This window comes from Patella vulgata, chromosome 8 (genome assembly GCF_932274485.2).
Source record: "Patella vulgata chromosome 8, xgPatVulg1.2, whole genome shotgun sequence".
NCBI lineage: Eukaryota > Metazoa > Mollusca > Gastropoda > Patellidae > Patella > Patella vulgata.
Window position 1 is genome coordinate 29558461 of NC_065886.2, and position 21709 is coordinate 29580169.

At 35.6% G+C, this 21709-nt stretch overlaps 2 protein-coding genes across 8 annotated transcripts; one reads left to right on the forward strand and one right to left on the reverse strand.

Moving 5' to 3' along the window:
• LOC126829659 (ankyrin repeat domain-containing protein 50) lies at window positions 1-6764 on the forward strand. 5 transcript variants are annotated; one of them, XM_050559666.2, is made up of 4 exons: window positions 183-541; window positions 1465-1601; window positions 2288-2405; window positions 2664-6764. In XM_050559666.2, exon 4 carries the CDS (start codon window positions 2759-2761, stop codon window positions 4025-4027), a length of 1269 nt encoding a protein of 422 aa, XP_050415623.1. In that variant the 5' UTR covers window positions 183-541; window positions 1465-1601; window positions 2288-2405; window positions 2664-2758; the 3' UTR covers window positions 4028-6764. The 5 variants fall into 5 exon arrangements, with proteins under 5 accessions (XP_050415625.1, XP_050415623.1, XP_050415624.1 ...); XM_050559667.2 differs by lacking the exon at window positions 2288-2405; XM_050559670.2 differs by lacking the exon at window positions 1465-1601.
• A 1351-nt stretch (window positions 6765-8115) lies between these two features.
• LOC126830467 (ribosome biogenesis protein SPATA5) lies at window positions 8116-21575 on the reverse strand. Of its 3 annotated transcripts, XM_056102772.1 has the most exons (15): window positions 21305-21575; window positions 20183-20450; window positions 19455-19513; window positions 18626-19168; window positions 17791-17920; window positions 16856-16912; window positions 16413-16536; window positions 14556-14690; window positions 13157-13274; window positions 12533-12675; window positions 11866-12075; window positions 11405-11538; window positions 10644-10770; window positions 9760-9924; window positions 8116-9362 (listed from the first exon to the last, which is right to left on the reverse strand). In XM_056102772.1, the coding sequence occupies exons 1-15, from the start codon at window positions 21501-21503 to the stop codon at window positions 9186-9188; spliced, it is 2589 nt and encodes an 862-aa protein (XP_055958747.1). In that variant the 5' UTR covers window positions 21504-21575; the 3' UTR covers window positions 8116-9185. The 3 variants fall into 3 exon arrangements, with proteins under 3 accessions (XP_055958747.1, XP_055958748.1, XP_055958749.1); XM_056102773.1 differs by lacking the exons at window positions 8116-9362; window positions 9760-9924 and having other exon boundaries at window positions 10620-10770; XM_056102774.1 differs by lacking the exons at window positions 8116-9362; window positions 9760-9924; window positions 10644-10770 and adding an exon at window positions 11048-11281.
• Window positions 21576-21709: the final 134 nt, after the last annotated feature.

Here is a 21709-nt window from a genome sequence, read left to right on the forward strand (position 1 = left end):
AGCATGGCCACAAACCAAAGTCTGCGTCGACTGAATAAAACAAAAATACGCCGCCGAAAAATAAAACCCTTTCTGTTAGACGTGCACCTAATCACTAATGCACGCGCATGTACATGTATGTAAGTGCAGGGAGCGATTAATTAGGAGCATATTGAACGAGAGTGAGTATAATTTAATCCCCGTTACACTGTCACACGAGCCAACACTAGTATAGTTGTACAAGGTCATACCGTATGCAATCAGCTGATATCGTAGTGTCAAGGCAGTGTGCGGTGAATGATACTCTAACAGACTGTTCACTATGAATTTCACGAAGTTCAGACTGACATCACTCAAGGATTTGTTAATATTGTAGGAATAGTTGTTGTATTTGGAGAGTGCAAGTAGGTTGCAGAGTGATTATAATGTCAGACTCAGAGGAATAATGTGTTGTACTTGTGTAGGCTACATAAACAGACGTGTATGCACTAGCGAACTTTGGTCATAACATAACGATATAGTCTACATTTTTGAAATAGTCATCAACATAAAGTAGAATTAGGTATTTATAATTGGAACATTTTTTTATTTTACCATTGCTGGATGCCTTTGAGGCACTGATTGTCAAAACCATTACGGTACACGGCACCAGTAGTTTTTAATTTGTGAAGAATTTTTAAAAATTTAATGTCAACAAATCTCTTGTTAAAGGGACAATAACACTCTTGCTGGCTTGAAAGCTCCAGAAAATAAATAATATCTCTAAGTACTAGATGTTTAAGTGTCCTACCTGTTGTGTAAATTATCCATTACATCGAAAATATTTTTAAATCGAAGTTTCATTTGAAAAGGTTTATGTTAGACGTTTCAAACCATTATGTTGAATTTTTCAAAATTTTTAAATAAGGTGTGTTAAGATGAAATTTGTATCATCAATTAATTGAAATATTCTAAAATTGTACAATTTGTTGTCCAGAATAAAGATTGGGACATATTATTCAGTTACAACAAGAGTGGTATTGAGCCTTTAAAGGGGAATTATGGGGGATTAGATAAAAAGCTGGCAGCTCTCACTACAATAGTTATAAATTAGAAAATAATAATGTAAAGGGAATTTGCTGAAAATTTCAGTCAAATTGATCCACTCTGAGTTTTGAATTTTACTACCTAGGCCTATATAACCTCGATCGATCATCATTACTTAAGTCGGTACATAGTCTTAATTATCCATTTTTGGATTTAATCATCGATGAGCATTGAGCAGCAGATCTGATTCAAATCCAGTAAATATCGCAGGCTAGCGATGACATCAAGAGTTGATTATGGTCTGGATAAGTTAATTAAAGTCTAATATATTACTCTAATTAATAATTTAGATAACATTTCAGGCCTAAAGAAAGACCTGCAATAGGTAGATTTAGTTCTTGCATAATTATGTATGTTTAAAATGACTGTATCTTAATATTTTATCAATTGGACTTACAGGAACTAAATGGACAGAAATGGATTAAAGAGCACATATTCAGGGCCTGTGACAGGGATCTGGGCCCTGAGACAAACAACTGGCGAGGGAGGGCCCCAGACTCAAAAGCTCACTAGCTTCATTTTGGCATATATCTTGGGTAATTGTAGTTCTCTTTACTAAAACATTGGTTGGGAAAAGATCCGAAATTGGCAAAAATATCGAAAAAAACATCAAGATTTTTAGCACCCAACAAAACGAAGACGAAAGTAAAAGTTTTGCTTTCAGTTTCGTTTTTAATGATCGGATACCAGTTAGCTTACCAGAGCAATCGATATCCATGTGCAAGATCACTGATGGCAGAGCGCGACACTGACGCCCTCACCATCATTGTACGTTCCACACAGGCACTGATACCTGCTGGGGTCCAGATACCCTGACAGTGACTATAGCCTCAAATGAAATTAGGATAGGCCAGATCCCCACGGTGTGAATTTAAGGCCCGGGTTATAGTTTTTAATTCACCAATTTTCTCAAAGTGACAGAAACCGATTCTAAACCTACCCACGCCACTAGGTACCCACATTCAGAAAAGTTACTGTTTTTTCTTCTACTTTACAATCAAGTAACAGTGTACTTTTGTTATTACATGTAATTATTTATATACTAACAATTGATTTTTTTAAAGCATTACTCGACATACCTCTGGGCCCCTATATAGGCTCCAGACCCCTGGACAAGAGTCCCAGCTGCCCCTTCCTCTCATGGGCCTTGCACATATTAATGTAATTTGGGTGTATATTATATAAACTGATTTTTAAAACTTTAATTGTAATTTCTAATCAGTTCATCGAAATAAGAAAGCAGTCCAAACTGAATGGCAATCAATCAAGTCTGGTTAGTCAAGTCAACATCAGATGTTAAGTCATACTACATGTATGCACAAAGCCTGAAACATTCAAAGGTCAGCATTGAATTGTGGTCATCCGGTTTCCTCCCTCTACTAAAGACCCCTACGAACTTGTGTAATGAATTGTTGAAATAAAATTGAGTCATTGTTAGTCCCAAGATTTCCTAGTTTTGTGTTGAGTGGACATTGAACCCAATTTCTATCTCGGTTTTATTGTTAAGGGCCCTCTCTGGCAATTACCACCATATAAATTCAGCCCTGCCAGTATACATATAAATATGTATTAATAATATTCAATCTGGTTTCTTTCAGGTTCATCAGATATTCCACAGGATTCCAAGAAATTCATATAAACAGGGAATTGGTTTGATAACAAAATGGGCTGACTTATCATACATTCCAAAAGGATGGCTTCTTTAGGTTCAGGACCAGAAACCAACACTTTAAAAGCTATTTGTGAGGCGATTCGGGAAGATGATCTGGAGAAAATTCACGTTTTACTCAATGAAAATCCCAGTTTCAACTTGAATCAGGAATGGGAGGAAGGAGTGTATCCAATAAATTTAGCGTGTACAGGGTTGAACAGGGATATCGTTAATAGATTGATCCAACATGGAGTTGACGTTAATATCACTGGATCAGATGGCAAAACAGTGCTACACGATATCTGTAAAACAGAAGAAAGAAAGTCAGAAGCTCTTGAGATTTTAGAAATTTTGCTAAATTCGGGAGCCGTTGTAGATGTTGCGGACAATATGGAGTGTACACCGCTGTTTCTCGCATGTGAAAATGATGATGTCAAAATGGTAAAAATCCTCATAGATAAAGGAGCAAATGTCAATGTTCAAACTGTTTCGGGTGAAACCCCCATTAAAGTTTCGTGTAGGAATGCCGAATTTTGGTTTTTCTGGCAAGGGAGGGAAACAAGTGGTGGTACTAAAGTATTAGATCCGGATACATTTCCGCCAGTCAAGATTACCAAACGTCTTTTGCACGCTGGAGCAAACCCAAAACAAGCAACATTTCTGCCATCTGCAATTCAGTTTGGATTTATTGATCTTGTTACTGAACTTCTTGACCTCGGTATGGATATAAATATGCTAGACGATCACCAGAGAACACCGTTGGGGTTTGCTTGTTTTTCTGCGAGTGTTCATACAGATGTTGTTCGTCTGCTGTTAACCTATGGAGCAGACGTGAATAAGGGTGGAGGATGGAATCGCCAGAAACCTGTGATTTTCGCCTATGTTCACAACTCGGTGGAGAAACTGAAACTTTTGTTGTCGTACGGTGCGCAGGTCACGGGAGAAGTCATGACGGAGCTGGTATCTGTGAGCTTATCAAAGTCTATTTTGGAAAATCCTGAAGTAGTGACTTATTTTAGTAAGGAATTAATGTCTTGGAGGTTATTGCTATCGGCGGGATTTCAGCCCCAGTTCTCAGGTGCTTTGGCAACTAAATATCACCAAATAGAATTGTGTAGTAGTTACCATAAAATTAAAACTTGGATACCATCTCTGGTGTTTCCGTTGCGAACTTTAAAAGATTTTTGTCGCATAACAATTCGAAAAAATCTACCCACAAGCATTGACAAAAACATTCAGTTTTTGCCCCTTCCGTTTAAATTGAAAGAATTTCTTGTATTCAAAGAATTCTCGTTGAAAGAGGGGACATAAAATGTTGAAGGAAGCGAGGATCTAATATTTTGAATAATTTAATTATAATTATTGACTTGGGAAATGCACAAGGATTTATCATTCAATGTGCAAAAGTGATACACTGTTATAAAATAAAGCTTGTTTATTAATATACCCAACAAACACATAACTTATGCATTATTACAGCAGTATTGGGTGAAGATTTAATGCATGTGAATTCTGATGTATGACCAATCTGATATAAAGATGCACTACATGTATGTAAAAGCTAAATCTACCTATAACAGGTCTTTACATGTATTTTGGCTTCAAACGTTAAATAAATTATTATTTAGACATTTATTCACCTGGCAAGCCTATAATCAACTCTCTAGCCTATCGGATAGCGGGGACTGAAATGGATTTAAACATCTGTGAGATTTCAGAATTTAATGATAAAATGGACAGTTGCGACTGAGTTTCGGTTTAATCAAGTACCATTGCTACGATAATGAATGATCTACACTATATCTTCAAACAGTCATAACTTTGCTCAGAATAAAGTGATTTGAACTATTTTTGAACTAATATAGCTATAAGGTCCAAGCTCTTTATCTAAATCTTACATAATGTATCTTTAATAATAATAATAATTGTTGTATTTGTATAGCGAAAAATTTCAAACTAAAGTCTGCTAGTAAGAACTGTCCTTCACTATGTTTCCATAAAATACAATAATCTATGAGAGAGTATTATTGGAGAATTTGCGATAATCTAGGGTCAAATGATATATTGGATTATTGTGGTATTTTAATGGTCAATACAGTTTATATGTTGTGATTGATTGATTTATTGAAATTATGTCCAGTCCTACATTTTGATAAATTTGTACCCATATACATGTACAGCTAAATATACCGGTTAATTCATTTCTCATTCAAAAATTTATATTTTATAGTGTACTTGAAATAGTTGTTTGGATGGAATACCAAGGTCCTGTGTACACATTGGTGTGCAAATAAAGGATCCCTTGGCAGTTGGAATTCAATGTATGAGAGTAGCCCGTAGTGTCGTCTGGGAAAATTTTCCCTCATAGCACACTGTATGGCGTATGCCCGTTTTCATTAGTCCAGTCAGAGCAGAACAGTAGGGCCTTTAACCACATTTCATTCAGTCCTTAACTTAAAAAGTTTAATATGGTGCTTATTAATGTGTCTTTACTGAATATACTGATGAATAATTTAATTTATTGTAAAACTGATCAAAATGGCATTTTTATACACCCACATTGAAATGTGGTCGAATATTGTCATCACCCCTGTCCGTCCGTCGGTCCGGCGCCCACAATTGCTTGTGGACGCTCTAGAGGCTAATGTTAATATCCGATTGACTTTAAATTTATACACTGTGTTTAAGGTCATGAGATAATTTCCGATAATTACTGCCAGAGTTATGGCCCTTGATCACTTCAAAAAATCTTGTGGACACTCTAGAGGCCAAAGTTAATATCCAATTGACTTTAAATTTATACACAGTGTTTAAGGTCATGAGACGAAGAAGCCTTTTGATTTTCAGCAATTTCCGATAATTACTGCCAGTCTGCCAGAGTTGTGGCCCTTGATCAGTTCAAAATATCTTGTGGATGCTCCCGTTAGCAGTTCTCAGTGTCTAGAGGCTAAAGTTATCATCCGATTGACTTCAGATTGATACACAGAGTTTAAGGTCTTGAGACGAACATGTATATTAATTTTCAATGAATTTTGATAACTAACTTGAACAGCTAAATCCATGATATTAAATGTTTCGTATACTAAACGTTAGCATGGGGCAGAACATTACAAAAACCAAACAAATTCTTCTACTCTTAATCAGATTTTAGTGTATTATAAATGTTTCATTACCGAAAAAAGTAAAAATATGCAACAACTTTTGTTGACTGCACGGACGATATAGCTGCTGTGGGCGTATGTTTATTGAAGTACTTACTTTAAATAGTAATCTGCCTTTTGGGGTCAGGGTCAGTGGTACAGGATGGAGGGCCTGACAAGGAACCTTGACTAGTCGTTCGGATGGCTATGGACACTGTCCGGAACAGATTTCTCTCCTTTTCAGTCACACTAGCATTATCTACATGTAGTAAGTGATGACTGTTCTCAGGTTATGTTGGCATTTATAATAGATGTAAAAAATGTAAATAAACTTATACGGCCATCTAAATCTTCTAGATTCAAACATACATTATTATGGAATTTCTGAAAAGTTGGATTTTAATTAAAGCATAGATTTATGTTTCAAACACTGCTTCCTCATGTTGAACCCAGCCATCAGTTTGATTGGCTTGGCTTGGCTTGGCCTTATCTAGTTTCCTCATAGTGGACCTAAGTTACCTAACCATCAATTTCATTGGCCTTATCTACGTATTAAGTTTCCTCGGAATCACTAGTCTGTGATATCACCCTGGCTGGAAGCAGAGGTTCTGTTATACTACTATATATGCCACACTAGTATGCTTTATAAAATATTTTGTACTCTGCTTTGGTGAATTACTAATAATATTTAGATTGTATGGTTTAATTTAAATTAACAAAGTTATTATGATTCTGCATCCATGATGATTTGAATGTTTAATTGTTGTGTATGTTATTCTCTGACAGATTTTTAGCAAGTATTGTCTGAGAACCTGAGTAATTGTATTGTATGATTTTATTAATCAGGATGATTTGAATGTATAATTGTTGTGTATGTTATTCTGTCATGATAAAATCATGTAAATGCTTCACTTATTGGTTTTTTTTTTATCAACATGGCCAGTTTTCAATCTAAACAAAAAGAACAGAAGGTTCACTAGTCCTCCCACCCCAAATGAACATAGAGAGAAAAGGGTTTTAATTTAATGCCCAAACTAGGTCATTTGTCGACTGGCATATTGTGCAATTTTATTTCAATAATTCGCTTATGTGTAGGGGCCTTCAGCTGTGGTAGGAAACTCAGAAGACTCAGACAAAACCCACAAGGCTGGACAGGTAACTCTACTCCTTATCACGTACAAGTGGGGAATCAAACCATGTCACTTGACTCAATGAGAGACATTATGATCATCTAAAGCACACGTTAAGGGCAAAAAGACAAATGATATGAAATGGGGTTTAACGTCCTACTTTTCTTAAGATTGGTCAAATCAAGACAGGCATATGACGTGCAGTATGCTTTTAGGAAAATTCTTTTATGTGCAAGTGTAAATAGGACCCTGGTTTACATGTATCATCTTATCCAAACCAAAAATACAAACTGATGTAATAGCCTTGACTACCACTGAGACTTGACATGGTGTGATTCCATCAATGCTAGTCAAACATGAATTTTGTCCCGAATCCGTGAAGAAATGAGGACTCCCCCAACTGAAAATATTGTCGTCGCCCCTGTCCGTCCATTCACATTTTGTTTGTGGACACTCTACAGGTCACAATCTTTATCCGATTTTAATGAAACTTGCAATATAGGTGTATCGCCCAAAGATCTCTGTTCCTATCAAAATTGGCATGATCAATACGGACCTTAACTTCATGGATTATGGTCCCTGATTGTATAAAAAATCGTGTTTTTAGCTTGTGGTCTTTCTAGAGGTCACAATTTTTATCTGATTTAAAAAAAACATTTAAATATATCACCGTTACACCATAATAAGGGTTAAGTTCAAATTCCATGAAAATTGGACTGAAACTTTTGGACAAAATGGCCGCTCCTCAAGCGCAAATAGTGTAAAAGTGTGTCATATCAAGGTTGTGGACCCTCTAGAGGTCACAATTTTGATCCAAATTTGATGAAATTTTAAATGTATGTTTATATCACAAAGATCTCGGTTCCTTTCGATAATCACGCATATTGGAACGTAACTTACTGGATTATGGCACCTGATTGTCCAAAAAATTACGTCGTTAGCTTGTGGCCCTCTAGAAGTCACAATTTGGATTCAATTTTAAAAACCGTTTAAATATATCACCATTACACTTCAACGAATGTTGAGATGGAATTTCATAAAAATCTGACCGAAACTGCCGGACAAAATGGATGCTCCTTGTACGCAAATAGTCTAAAGTATGTAATTCCAAGGATGTGAACCCTCTATATTCTATAAGTCACAATTTTTATTCAGTTTTGATGAAACTTGAAATATATGTTTATATCACAAAGATCTTGGTTCCTCTCGATAATCACACATATCGGAAGGTAACTTTCTGGATTATGGCCCCTGATTGTTCGAAAAAATAACGGTTTTAGCTTGTGGACCATCTAGAAGTCACAATTTGTATTCAATTTTAAAAACCGTTTCAATAAATCAATATATCACCGTTACACCTCAGTGAAGGTTGAGTTCAAATCTCGTGAAATTTGGACTGAAACTGCTTGACAAAATGGCTACTTGTATGCAAATAGTGTAACAATATGTAATACCAGGGTTCACAACCTTGGTATTAAATATCGTTTAAATATATCACCATTACACTTCAACGAATGTTGAGATGGAATTTCATAAAAATCTGACCGAAACTGCCGGACAAAATGGATGCTCCTTGTACGCAAATAGTCTAAAGTATGTAATTCCAAGGTTGTGAACCCTCTATATTCTATAAGTCACAATTTTTATTCAGTTTTGATGAAACTTGAAATATATGTTTATATCACAAAGATCTTGGTTCCTCTCGATAATCACACATATCGGAAGGTAACTTTCTGGATTATGGCCCCTGATTGTTCGAAAAAATAACGGTTTTAGCTTGTGGACCATCTAGAAGTCACAATTTGTATTCAATTTTAAAAACCGTTTCAATAAATCAATATTTCACCGTTACACCTCAGTGAAGGTTGAGTTCAAATCTCGTGAAATTTGGACTGAAACTGCTTGACAAAATGGCTACTTGTATGCAAATAGTGTAACAATATGTAATACCAAGGTTGTGAACCCTGTAGAAGTCACAGTTTTTATCTGATCTTGATGAAACTTAAAATTTATGGTCATATCCAAAAGATCTTGGTTCCTTTCGATGCATATCGGCCCCTGATTGGACCAAAAAATTACATCTTTGTTTAGCTTGTTCTCTGTCCATCACTTGCAAAATGTGGGCGCATCTTGCCTGGCAACCGCTGGTTTTAACAATTCCAAGGACAAACACTACTTTAATAAGATAAATTTTAATCTTTATACTGAATGCAGACCACTTTGTTTATGATAATTTTCATAAAAACTGATAGCTGTTTGACTAGTTCGTGGTGTTATAGCTAATAAAGCCTGGTTAAAATGTCTCTGTTGTATACACTTGCCATTTATATCTTCTTGTAGAGCTGCTAGTGCTGCCTCATGGCAAACAGCTGTCACCTGAAATATGCACAATATTTCTTTATTTATAATAATGATTATTTATAATAATATTAATATGTCCATTTATATCATGCCAAATGCACTAAGCATGTGCCTAGTGCCTACAAAACTATTTTCAAAGGTTCTTTTGCTCCAAGATTTTGTAAAATCTTCTAATGAATTTTGAACGGGATTTGAAAGTTGACAAAGAAGTCACATAATTATGTTAACTGGCACTGAATTCATCTTTCTGCAGCAGCAACAGAAAACACTTTCAGTTCAAAAGTAGCAAGTTTCCACTTTGGTACAGCTTTGGTATTAGCCAATTGAGATTGTTTAAATGAAACAGTCCTTTAGGAACCTACAGCTGAATTCATTGAGGTAATTTGCAATATGTTATCATTACTACAGTTACCTCTGCTCCAGAATAAAAATCTGTTCTATTAACAAGATCCTGAATTTGAACATCAGATGCGATTGGCATGGTCTTGAACTTTAAATTAAAGATGGCTGTTCTGGTTTCTGGTGTTGGTAATGGTACATACATAATTCTATCAATTCTACCTGGCCGGAGTAACGCCTTAAATAAATTAAATATATTACATCAACATCTACCGAATCGGCAGAACTGAACCTGATTAAAATTAGATTTCACTGCCAGATTATTCATCTCTAAGATCTATTGTCACATCAATATATAGGACAGAAATTGATCTGAGTTTAATGATGTGTCAGCACAACTGAGACCAACATATGGTTATTGATTTCAATAGCCGGGTGTGCAATTCCTGGCAGAATTGTGCCCAGACAGCAGGGTTTCCACTTGATCTTCATCAAATTCCATCTGACAAGGGCTCTGTAACGTGCACTCCATCCAGCTATCCAAACTTGTGTCAGGGTGGGGGGAATCCAAAAGTTATTTAAATTTGAGAGAGAGATAGAAATGGTTTAACGTCCACTCGACACAAACTAGGTCATTTCGGGACTAATATATGGTTCAATTTTATTTCAATAATTCGCTTGTAAGTATAGGGGTCTACACCAGTGGGAGGAAACCAGAGGACCTGGAGAAAACGCATGAGGTTGGACAGATGACCCTGCTCCCTGTCACGTACAAGAGGGGAATTGAATGCACACCACCTGACTTAATGACAGCCTTTCTTATTCAATGCACACACGTTAACCATTCGGCCAACCAACCCCCGCTTATTTAAATTTGAATATATTCAACCCCTTTTCATTAAGATATGATAAACTTGAGATAATTATGTATTATTATAGAATGAAACTACAAGATACCTTATCAATCATATCTGGTCGATTTGTAGCAGCTACAATCGTTACATCCTGCAGTTTCTCCACACCATCTATCTCTGTTAATAGTTGGGCTAGAACACGATCAGCTACATTACTACCTCCTGATGAACTATAATAACAAACATACATTACTACCTCCTGATGAACTATAATAACAAACATATATTACTACCTACTGATGAACTATAATAACAAACATATATTACTACCTCCTGATAAATTATAATAATAAACATACATTACTACTACCTCCTGATGAAATGAAATGAAATGGGGTTTAACCTCCTGTTTTGCTCCGACTAGGCTAATGAAGATGGGTATATGCCATACAGTGTACTATGAGAGAAATTTTGGCCGGACACTTATATCGAATTCCAACTGCCCAAGTGTTTTTATATTCACACCAATGTTTGTACAGGACATCGGTTTTCCATCCCATCCAAATGACTAGACAGTTTTCCTTGTTAGTCCCTCTGTGCTGCACCACCTTACAAGGGGAAACCACACCGGAAAATCCTGATAAACTTTCTTGACCAACACCGTGATCGAACCCGCGACCTCCAAGCTAGCGAGACATCGTCTTACTCACTTACCCACCATGGCTCCCACCTCCTGATGAACTATATATAAGAAACATAAACTTAAACTAAAGACACTGTAAAAAATAACGCAACACAATTTATATGGAAAACAGTCATTGCTTTGTAGTGCACATATAGCATGATGGTTTGATGTAACGTTACCTGCCCCTTTCTACAGCCAATGCATCAATCTCATCAAAAAATATAATAGAGGGTGCTGCCATCCTGGCTTTACGGAATACCTCTCTTACTGCTCGTTCTGACTCTCCGACCCATTTACTGAATAACTCTGGTCCCTGAATAAACACAAATAAATCAATTAAACATCCCATCTGAAGTGTAGACTAGATTAATAAAAATCTATCTCTTCCGTCTGTGTGTTTGTCTTGTTGGTTTTCTTTTTAGGCATGTGATGGGGATGGCCAAAATATATATGAATGAATCACGTTTTTGCCTGAAATATATCTAACTATTGGAGGAAATAGATTGTTTTAGCTCTGGATTTTATTGTGCACAATTAACAAGGAACTAGTCTCTCCTGATGAAGGTCTAACACATAAATAGTATGTTCTACTGATCCATAAAGTATAAAATCCAAGGGAAAATTTATTGAATGTTTTTACCTTTACTGCAATAAAGTTCAAGCCACTTTCTGTAGCTAATGCTTTAGCTATAAGTGTTTTAGAACATCCAGGTGGTCCGTACATCAACAACCCACGAGGTGGCTGAACACCAAGACGTAAAAAAGCTTCCGGATGTTGTAATGGCCATTCTATTGCTTGTTTTAGTTTTAATTTTAAATCATCCTGACCTCCAACATCAGTCCATAAAACCTAAAATATAAAGAAATCAAATGGGGTTTCAAGTTTTTTGAAATGCACTAAATGCCGTCTGGTTTCCAGAATACGTAAATAAAGCCTCTTCTGGGTCACCTTCATAATCAATATGTTAAATAAAATGACAGTTGGAATTCGATGTAGAGTAGATTAAAATGCTGTTGTCATGGAAAATTTCACTTGTATCGCACTTTATGGTGTATGCCCTTCTTCATTAGCAGAACAGTAGAAGGTTTCATTTCATTTCTGATTTTTCCTATCTAAAAAAATAAAATGGGTTTTAACTTTTCTACACCGACAGGGCTAATGACGACGGGCATACAGCATACAGTGTGCTATGAGGGAAATTTTGTTCTGACAGTAGATCTACGGCCTTCTCAGATTTCTATTTCCAAGTTACTAATTTCATAATTCTTTGTTTCAGTCATCAGGAAAAAACATCACTGAGTCTCACCTGTGGGACCTCTAGCTGTACTTCTCTCATGGCACTTGGTTTAACCAATAATAAAGCTTTATTTACATCCTCTCTACTTAAATGTATCACATCACTGTTACTATGGTTACAAGATGTCTGCCTTCTCACTGTTATTAGCCCAGCTAGAAATTAAAAATGTATGCATTCAGGATTATTTTAATTTCATCAGAAATCCCCAAATATAGACAATGCTTTTTATCAATTGCCTAATTTGATCTTTATCTATTTTATTTATTTCCACATATCATCTTAAAATAAAATAAGTATATCGGGCCCGGGGATCCAGAAAAAATGTGTACACAATTTAAAACGGAATAATTCAAAATGTATGATACTATATATCATTCACATTTCACATGTCGTACAACATGGATGTCTGACAGCTTCACTCCAAATTATAGGTCCATCACTCAAATAGTAGTACGAGTTCTAAAAAAGAATTTGGTCTTTTGTCTAAATACTAAACACGGTACAATTATCTCTTTGATCTCCATGACCTTTATTTTGGATATTGGCCTTTTCTGACATCATCAGAGGTCAATATTCGCCTCAACTTCATTTCATGCAACAACTTCTTAGCAGTCTATATCATCTATTACTTACCTTCTCTAAAGACAGCAGTCAGATCGGCACCAACAAATCCATGTGCTGTATTAGCTATATCAGTTATATCTTTCTCTGTCAGAGAGTGAGGTAGATTCTTTAACAACTTCTTTATTATCTACAGACAGAAAACAGTTTAAATATAAACAAATATCATACAACTAACTCAGTAAATCAGGACTTTCACTTTAAATGTTTGTCAGCCGGATTTCAGTTGGGGATAAAAAATCTCTATAAATATACTCTTATATATATATATATGTATATACTATTAGAGGTAACCAGTGTATGTTAATAACAGACCAATTGCCTAAACATGAACATAAACAGTTCATATGGGCGGCTTATCTGACGGCCCCATTTCACTTGCAAAGAGATACACTGTCAGATGTGAAAATGGAAGTTTTTGATTTTTGTCTTAATAATGAGTAATTGCTCCACCAATCCTCAGACATTCAGCAATTCGTCGTGGCATGCTCCTAATCAACCGTCGAATCATGATTTGGGGCAATCTGACCCACTCCTCTTGCAGTGCAACGACCAATTCTTACAGTGTTGTCGTTTGAAGTTGACGTCGACGAACACGTCTCCCGATCAAATTACACGTAACACACTGAACCAAAAATTCGCTAAACAGTAAATCGTATGCAAGAACCGATAGGAAAGCTAACATGGATAGGATAAACCAGCATGCGGCAGTTTTCATCAACCCTTCCTTGAAGTGTCAAATTTGACAATGAACCCCTCCCATGTGTATGGCTCAGTGGTTCTGTTGGGGCAATAAGTTCTTCATCTGTAAACATACTCTCAAAGCATGTCAAAGCATCACAATCTGCATAGGTATTTGCATTTCAATATCCCCTACTTTTTTTTAATAGTATATATACACCATTAATCCTTCTGTTAAGCCCATGCTCACTAATGATTCTCTAGTCTAGATATTATATAATTCTGGGGGTTTTAGCAGTGGGAGGAAACAAAAAGACCCAGAGAAAACCCACAAGGCTGGACAGGCGACCCCTTCTCCTAGGATCGTACAAGCAGGGAATCGAAACCATGGCACAACCACTTAGCTACTCAAACGGTGGTATTATCTATTTTGTACCAGTGGATAAAAGGCCATCACCAGAAACGTGCTGTTTTGTTCATTTTTATTTCTATCATCTATAAAACCAATTGATAACGAGCTGCCACCCGGAGCGTGTCCTGCAATAAATACTTTGATATACATGTAGTCCACAGAGTATCAGTGTGTTTCTAGGGGATTTTATTTTTGGATTATTTTCGAAGGATTGCTTCAGTCACTGAGATCCACACTGATCTGCACTGTTCCAGGGATTCTTCCACCGATGTTCACGCGTCGCAGTCTTGGAATTGTTTCATCTATAAAACAACTTACATCAAGTCTGTCTGTTGCTGTCGGAACACCGATCTCTATTTCTCTATCAAATCTACCTGGTCTACGTAATGATGAATCTATAACATCTGGTTTACTTGTTACACCCACAACAACTACATATTCTTTTTCATCACTCTATAAATATAACACACATTGTTATAATATAACTACATCACTCTATAAATATAACACACATTGTTACATCCACTTCATACAACCCTACTACATCACTCTATAAATACAATACACATTGTTACAATATAACTACATCACTCTATAAATATAATACACTTCATACAACCCTACTACATCACTCTATAAATACAATACACATTGTTACAATATAACTACATCACTCTACTACATCACTCTACAAAGCCTGGCGCACACTACGCGACGACATAGGCGATTTCGGTCACCGACGATGAAAAATTAAAAACTCGCCTAGTGTGCGCACTCGATCGCAAGAGATATTTCGTCGCCGATATCAGACCTGTTTGATATGATCGCCCAAGTCGTCGCTTCATCGGCAACAAATCGTGTAATGTGCTCACCTTGGCGACAAGTTAAGCGACAACTAAGAAAATAAATTCACCTATTAAACCAATCATTTTTGGTTATTCTTCTCATGTGACATAACCACACACGAGATTTCTCAGAATTTTTTTCTGTTGCATGTATAATATTAAGTGACTCGGGTAATCTAATTTAGCCCTAACTAACTAATTGAAATTAAGTTTGGAATTCTGGCAAAGCTGTCGAATACATATGATAGGCAATGTGGATTGTTCCGTCTATATAGCAATGTACTCAATAATAATATAGTCCTAGGATTCATGGATGGTAATTAGAATGGTTGTTTGTTTGGCAATGAGAGGATTGATTATATTTAGGATTCTCTGGAATATTTCTGGACTCATCCTCACGTAGCTTGTTTTTCTGTACATGCAAGAGTCGCCCAATTTGAGCTAGTTACTTATAATACTATAAACGCACTGCACTCGACGGGCGTTGTACTAAGACGGCTACGCCGCCTCCTGATCATCATGTACAAAACAATATTAATTGAAGTATTCAACGCGATGGCGACTAAAATGAATTTACAGGTGTCACATGACGAAGCACGTGACGGGGTGTTTTTCCGTAATCAGTTTCGTTTTGTTTCTAGCCTTCTACTACATACAACACTTTTTCATTATTCTGATGTATTTGTCCTGATTGGGTGACCAATGAAATAGCCTATATTATGCTGGGTTCCCACTGTCGTGTGATGCATTACGATAGGATTGTCCCTGTTGAGTCCACGATCTAGTACGTGCAGGTACTTTCGGATACATATCTATGACTGACCACAATATATGATAAGACCTGATAGGATCACTACGATTACCTGACGATTAAAACCAAGATTTCAAACATAGCGTGAATCATCATAGTGGGAACCTAGCATAAGTATGCTGTGCTGCATTTTGTGATGAATTATGGAAATCTTAAAAGCCAGTAGTTTAAGAATCAGAATGATAACTGAACTGAAAACCCAACTATTTCATAATCCCATTATGTGATGAATTATGGAAATCTTAAAACCCAGTAGTGTAAGAATGAGAATGATAACTGAACTGAAAACCCAACTATTTCATAATTCCATTATCATTGAAATAAGATAATCTAACCAATAATAGTTGAACTAAAAGTTACAGGGTACAATTTTTTAATATTTGTCATGGGTCTATAAACATGATGTCCTGATAATTTTATGTTAAAAAGTCCTATTTGTGAGGTACAGTGTTCTAGCTAGCACCCTTCGCTTAAAGATATTATATTCAAGATAATAATATTGTAAAACTGTATACGTACCAAATTAATGCCATCCATCAATGTTAGAAGAGTAGCAACAACTCGTTTCTCTAATTCTGATTGTGAATTTTCTCTTTTAGGACACAGAGCATCTATTTCATCAATTATAATAAGACTGGGTGATCTAGAATATATAAAATGAGACTGGGTTATCTAGAATATATAAAATAAGTCTGGGGGATCTGGAATATAAAATATTACATGTCATACAATGATGGATGAAGATGATATATTTTCAGATTCGATGCCGCGACCTTCAGTGTGGAAGACAAACACACTATCCAGTCAGCTACAAGGGGGCCCTACTGGGCATATCTAATAGGTAATCAATGAAATCAAATGGGGTTTAACATCAAAATTTCCCTCATAGCACACTGTATGGTCTATGCTAGTCTTGATTAGCCCAGTCGGTACCCTAAAGGAACTTGACTGTTAAAACTTACTTTTCTCTGGCTCTTTGGAATATATTTCTAAGGTTGGCCTCTGTCTCACCGAAAAATCTATAATAGAAGAAATGCATGCCATATTAAAGAAAAAAAAGATACAGAAACTACATTTTGTAGCATAATCTGTTTACATACGTACATTGCAGCTATTACTAAAAATACATTATGAAAGAGTGAGATATAGAGCTGGTAGTTCTTACTATAATAGTTTAAAAATAGATAATGAAAAATGAAATAACTGAAAATTTTATACTTTATTCTGAGCGAAATTATGAATGTTTGAAGTTTTGTCAATGATTTTCATTGTTACAATAAAAAACAAAGTTTTGATTTTCCATTTTTTTTTTATTAACCAATTAATTAATGCGGATGGTTTAATTTAATCCTAATCCAATTACTATTCAAGCCATCCGATGTAGTAGACAGATTTAGCTCTTACATAATGTACCTGAATTTTTACCCCATTAGTCAATTCATTTCAGCTCATTATTCTAACAGGATAAATTGGCCATGTCAAATTTTGGCCTTTGATTTACATACTTATACACACTTGATGATAGCATCCTGTGAAATCTGGTACTGCCTGTTTAAAGCAATCAATGGGTGGGTCAAGTGGTCGAACGCACTCTTTAAATCATAAGATCTGCCACTGAGTCAAGTGGCATGGTTTCAATTCAAAGCTTGTAGGAGTAGGGTCACCTGTCCAACCTCATGGTTTTTTTACAGGTCCTCCGATTTCCTCCCACTGCTTAAGACCTTTACGCAAAAGCTAATCATATTAAAATTAAACCAAGTTAGTCCCAAAATGACCTAGGTAATGTTGAGTGGGCATTAAACACCATTTGTAGCAATAAAATAATAGAAATGTTCCATTGATTGAACAATAAGATAACGTATATTACAGTTCTTATATTACATTTATAAGATCTTACTTGCTCCAGACTTGTGGCCCAGTAACATGGATTGTATGAATGTTGATTTCATTGACTAAAGCCCGAGAAAGAAGAGTCTTTCCTGTGCCAGATGGACCATATATCAGAATGCCATGAGGTAGGGACAGACCTAAAAAAAAAAAACAGAAAATAATTCATCTATAGATGTCTAAATCAGAACACCTGTTATAATTGTCAAAGATATTTAATTGAACGTCTGAGACATATTGTTCAAAAGGGATAGAAACCTTTAGGATTTGATATTTGGTCAGAATAATTTCTGAGAGTCATGGGGATATCTTATCTTGCTTTCCTTTGTAGTACAATTTGTCTTTACTGCGAAATTTTAATCTCTCATGTCAAAGCAGACTCCAGGAATAATCTTTTGAAGACATTCAATCTATTTATATTTTGGCGTTGCTAGTTGCATCCGCAAAATTTCCTAGCTTGAATTCAAGTGGCCCATTATAATATTTCACCTAACACATGTGGGTGTTGCCAAACGTTATAAATGCTATCTTTGTAAATGCTGAACCGAACTGAACTGATATTCCTTTTGGAGATTCAACTAGTTTACACAGGATTCAACTGGTTTAAAAAGAATTGAAATTCCTTCAAATGGCAATAAGTGGCTGTAAATGAAAGTGGGGGGAAACTGAAAGACCCGGAGAAAACCCACAAGGTTGGACAGGCGACCCTACTCCTGGTCATGTACAGGATAGGAATCAAAACCATGCCTCTTGACGCAATGACAGACCTTATGAGCTAAAACACATGTGTTAGCCCATTAAGCCATCCAGTCCCCTGTAAATTCAAATACATGTATATAACATACCATAAGCATTAAACAAATCTGGATTTTTAAGCGGAAGTTCGAGCATTTCTTTTATTAAACACATCTGTTTATCGAGTCCTCCAATATCTTTAAAACATAATTTTCTTTTTTCAATAGTTTTTCTTTTATCCTCATCTTTTTGTGAAGATTTAATGACAATTTTCGTTTGTTGACAAATTTTATAAAATGTTGTTTTGTGTGTTTTAACAGTGTGTGACTTTCTAGCACTGGGAGTGTGAAACTGGGAAGAATCTGGACGTTGTTTTCTGTTGGGTGTGCTTGCAGCAGGAGAATTGTCTCTATCAAAATCACTTTGTATTGAGCTTGTTGACTGGTTAAGCAAAGATTCACTGTCCAATGAAACGTCAGATATTTCTAGTGAAGCCATGCTTTCAGACAAGTCTCCTGTACATGTATCTCTTTTTTTAATTTCCACCATTTTGGTATTCGATGTTTCAGATGAAATCTTTTCAACAGTAAACTGACAAAGTTGTCCAAAATAATGCACTTCGATTTTATTTCCCTCTGCAGCATATTGACCATCTGAAATAAAAAATATTATTAAACATTAAATAACATTAACTATTAAATAACATTAAATATTAAATAACAAAACGTTACACAAAGAAATTGAAATGGAAATTAATATTAAAGAGATTGTTCACCGATCCAGTTTTACTCACTGAACCACAGCGGCACCCACTTCACATTAAATATACCAATGTATATAACATTAAACCATGTGTTCCAACTAGGCTATATATGTTGGTCGGGAGTCCAGAACCATTTTCCCTCAAATTTGTACACTCATATAATTCAATAAACCCACCTAATTTTAATTTCACATGCTGACTGAATTCTGTTTGACCATAAAATTCTTTCCATTCACTAAAATAGAAAATATCTCAGATTAGTTTATTAATTACCCAGCACCACAGACACTGGTTTAAAAATCCTGTCCTGAGATTATTATCAGCCTACCCCAAAATCTGATTCAAACCAAGGACATTACAGTCAAATTCCCAACCTGCACAATTACCATGCACCTCTATATGCATCATATGTAGTTTTAAAAAAATCCACAGTAGATATCAAAATATTATCTTTGAATAACATATAGAAGTATAACATTATAAAAACACAACTTTATGGATTTGCTGCTTCCAAGGTATTTTTATCATTAGTTGTAAAGTTGTGTTATTATGTACCATGATTCAGGAATAAATAAAAAAGTCATAAAACTATAAAAAGTAAACACGGACCACTCTGCTGACAGAGTGACAAAATGGTCTAATGTGCACTTTAGATTATAAGGTCTGTCAATGAGTCAAGCGAAGTGGTTTTCGATCCTACATTTGCACGTGACAAGGAGTAAGGTCGCCTGCCTAACCTTGTGAGTTTTCTCCGGGTCCTTCAGTTTTCTCCCACTGCTAAGACATGCTCCAGCGAATTATCTAAATAGTGTTGAACTTGTTAGTCCCTAAATGACCTAGTTGTGTCAAGTGGACGGTTAAACCCCATTTCTATCTCTCACTCTTTCTTTTTCTCTAGGCTTACCTGCTACATAGATAAATTTCCCCAGCATCAATACAATCACAAGACAGGGGCATCACAGACACAATATCTCCTTTCTTACTATTCAACTCTCTCATTATTTTATCTGGAACTGATAACCAGGCAACCGGACCAGAAGATGACGGCCATGCTGTTACAACCAGTCTCTCATCAACAACACAAGGCTTACCGATTCTTAGACCACACAGCTGCATAGCACTAGGATGTATACAGATAATTCTGTCTTTCATTGAATTTGGGACAGAAGAATCTGAAAAACATTTTTAAAAAGATAGAATAAATGAATAAAATGGGGTTTAACTGTTTAATACCCTGTATGTACTTTTCTGCACCGACAGGAAAAATAATGAAGAAATGTATTTAATTATGATTTCTGCCATAATGAAATACATTTGATTAATGCCAAAATCCATGTAAAAGTTTAAATTTGAACCAGAGGATGATCAGAGGTTAGCCTAATACCTGAAATGTAGTGCATTAGCCTATCACTCATTTTATTTAAGTTGTTATATCTTATACTCCAAAGACTATGGAATCAGTTTCCTTTTAGAGGAGCCAAATGGCTAATATTTGGGACCTAGACAATGGAAACAAATGGGTTCCAACGCATATAATAATGTACTGGTAATATGAATGTATATGGCGTCACCATTTGACATGACTTGTGGAATATGCCTAGCCTCTTTTTAGAGTCCCTTGTTACAAATGGTACTGAAACACATTCTGGTACATGAAGCCCATCTTTTCCCGGTAAGATCACAACATCAATATTTGATTTAAATTGACAAATAATTTGTGTTTTCAATGTCGAAGACTGTGGATGATATTGAGGTAGCCTACTTTAATATTCGAATGTCAAGATCAGTACCGGTAATTAATTTAAAAAAAAAAAAACAGACTATCACTAAGACTTTCTTATTTTTAAAGGTTTATAACAAATTTTAACCACTATTACTTTATTATTAGTAGGCTAATACTAATAGTATTACCGGTATTTATTTATTGTCTTTTTGTGTGTATTTTAGAAATAATTTTTTTAGTATTAACAAATTAACAGGTTCAATATGTACAATCAAAATTAAATAAAATGGGCTAAATTATAACCTTTATCTACTGATAGAAGGGAGACAACTCCATTTAACACGCCGTCAAAAATATACCCATGCTGATAATCCAGCGAAGTAGCATGCTTTTTCACGCCGCATAGTCCTGTATGATTATCTACATCGCGTTCGCTGATGACATGGTTACAGCACGAACATTCGTACCAATCCTGTCGTTTATTTTTATGTTTGGCCGGCATATCGTCTCATATAAACCGTAATTTTTGCAAAACAAGCAAAATATAAACACCACGGATAGAAATGGAAAGAGCCATGTGCTTCCGGTTTTGTAAATGAGAGCTTGCGTTGTTTGAGAAAGTGTGTTTTTTATTTTATTCTCTTTTCAAAGCTTTGCATTTCGAAGCTATGTTATGAAATAAATATTTTCAATGATTCCAATGTTTCT

Coding starts and splice junctions, on each gene's coding strand:
- LOC126829659 (XM_050559668.2), top strand. CDS start 2,759: ATGGCTTCTTTAGGTTCAGGACCAGAAACCAACACTTTAAAAGCTATT.
- LOC126830467 (XM_056102772.1), bottom strand. CDS start 21,503: ATGCCGGCCAAACATAAAAATAAACGACAGGATTGGTACGAATGTTCG. Junction 20,451..21,304: donor CCTTCTATCAGTAGATAAAG/GTTATAATTTAG, acceptor AATGTTTTTCAG/ATTCTTCTGTCCCAAATTCA. Junction 9,925..10,643: donor GACCAGATATGATTGATAAG/GTATCTTGTAGT, acceptor AATTTATTTAAG/GCGTTACTCCGGCCAGGTAG.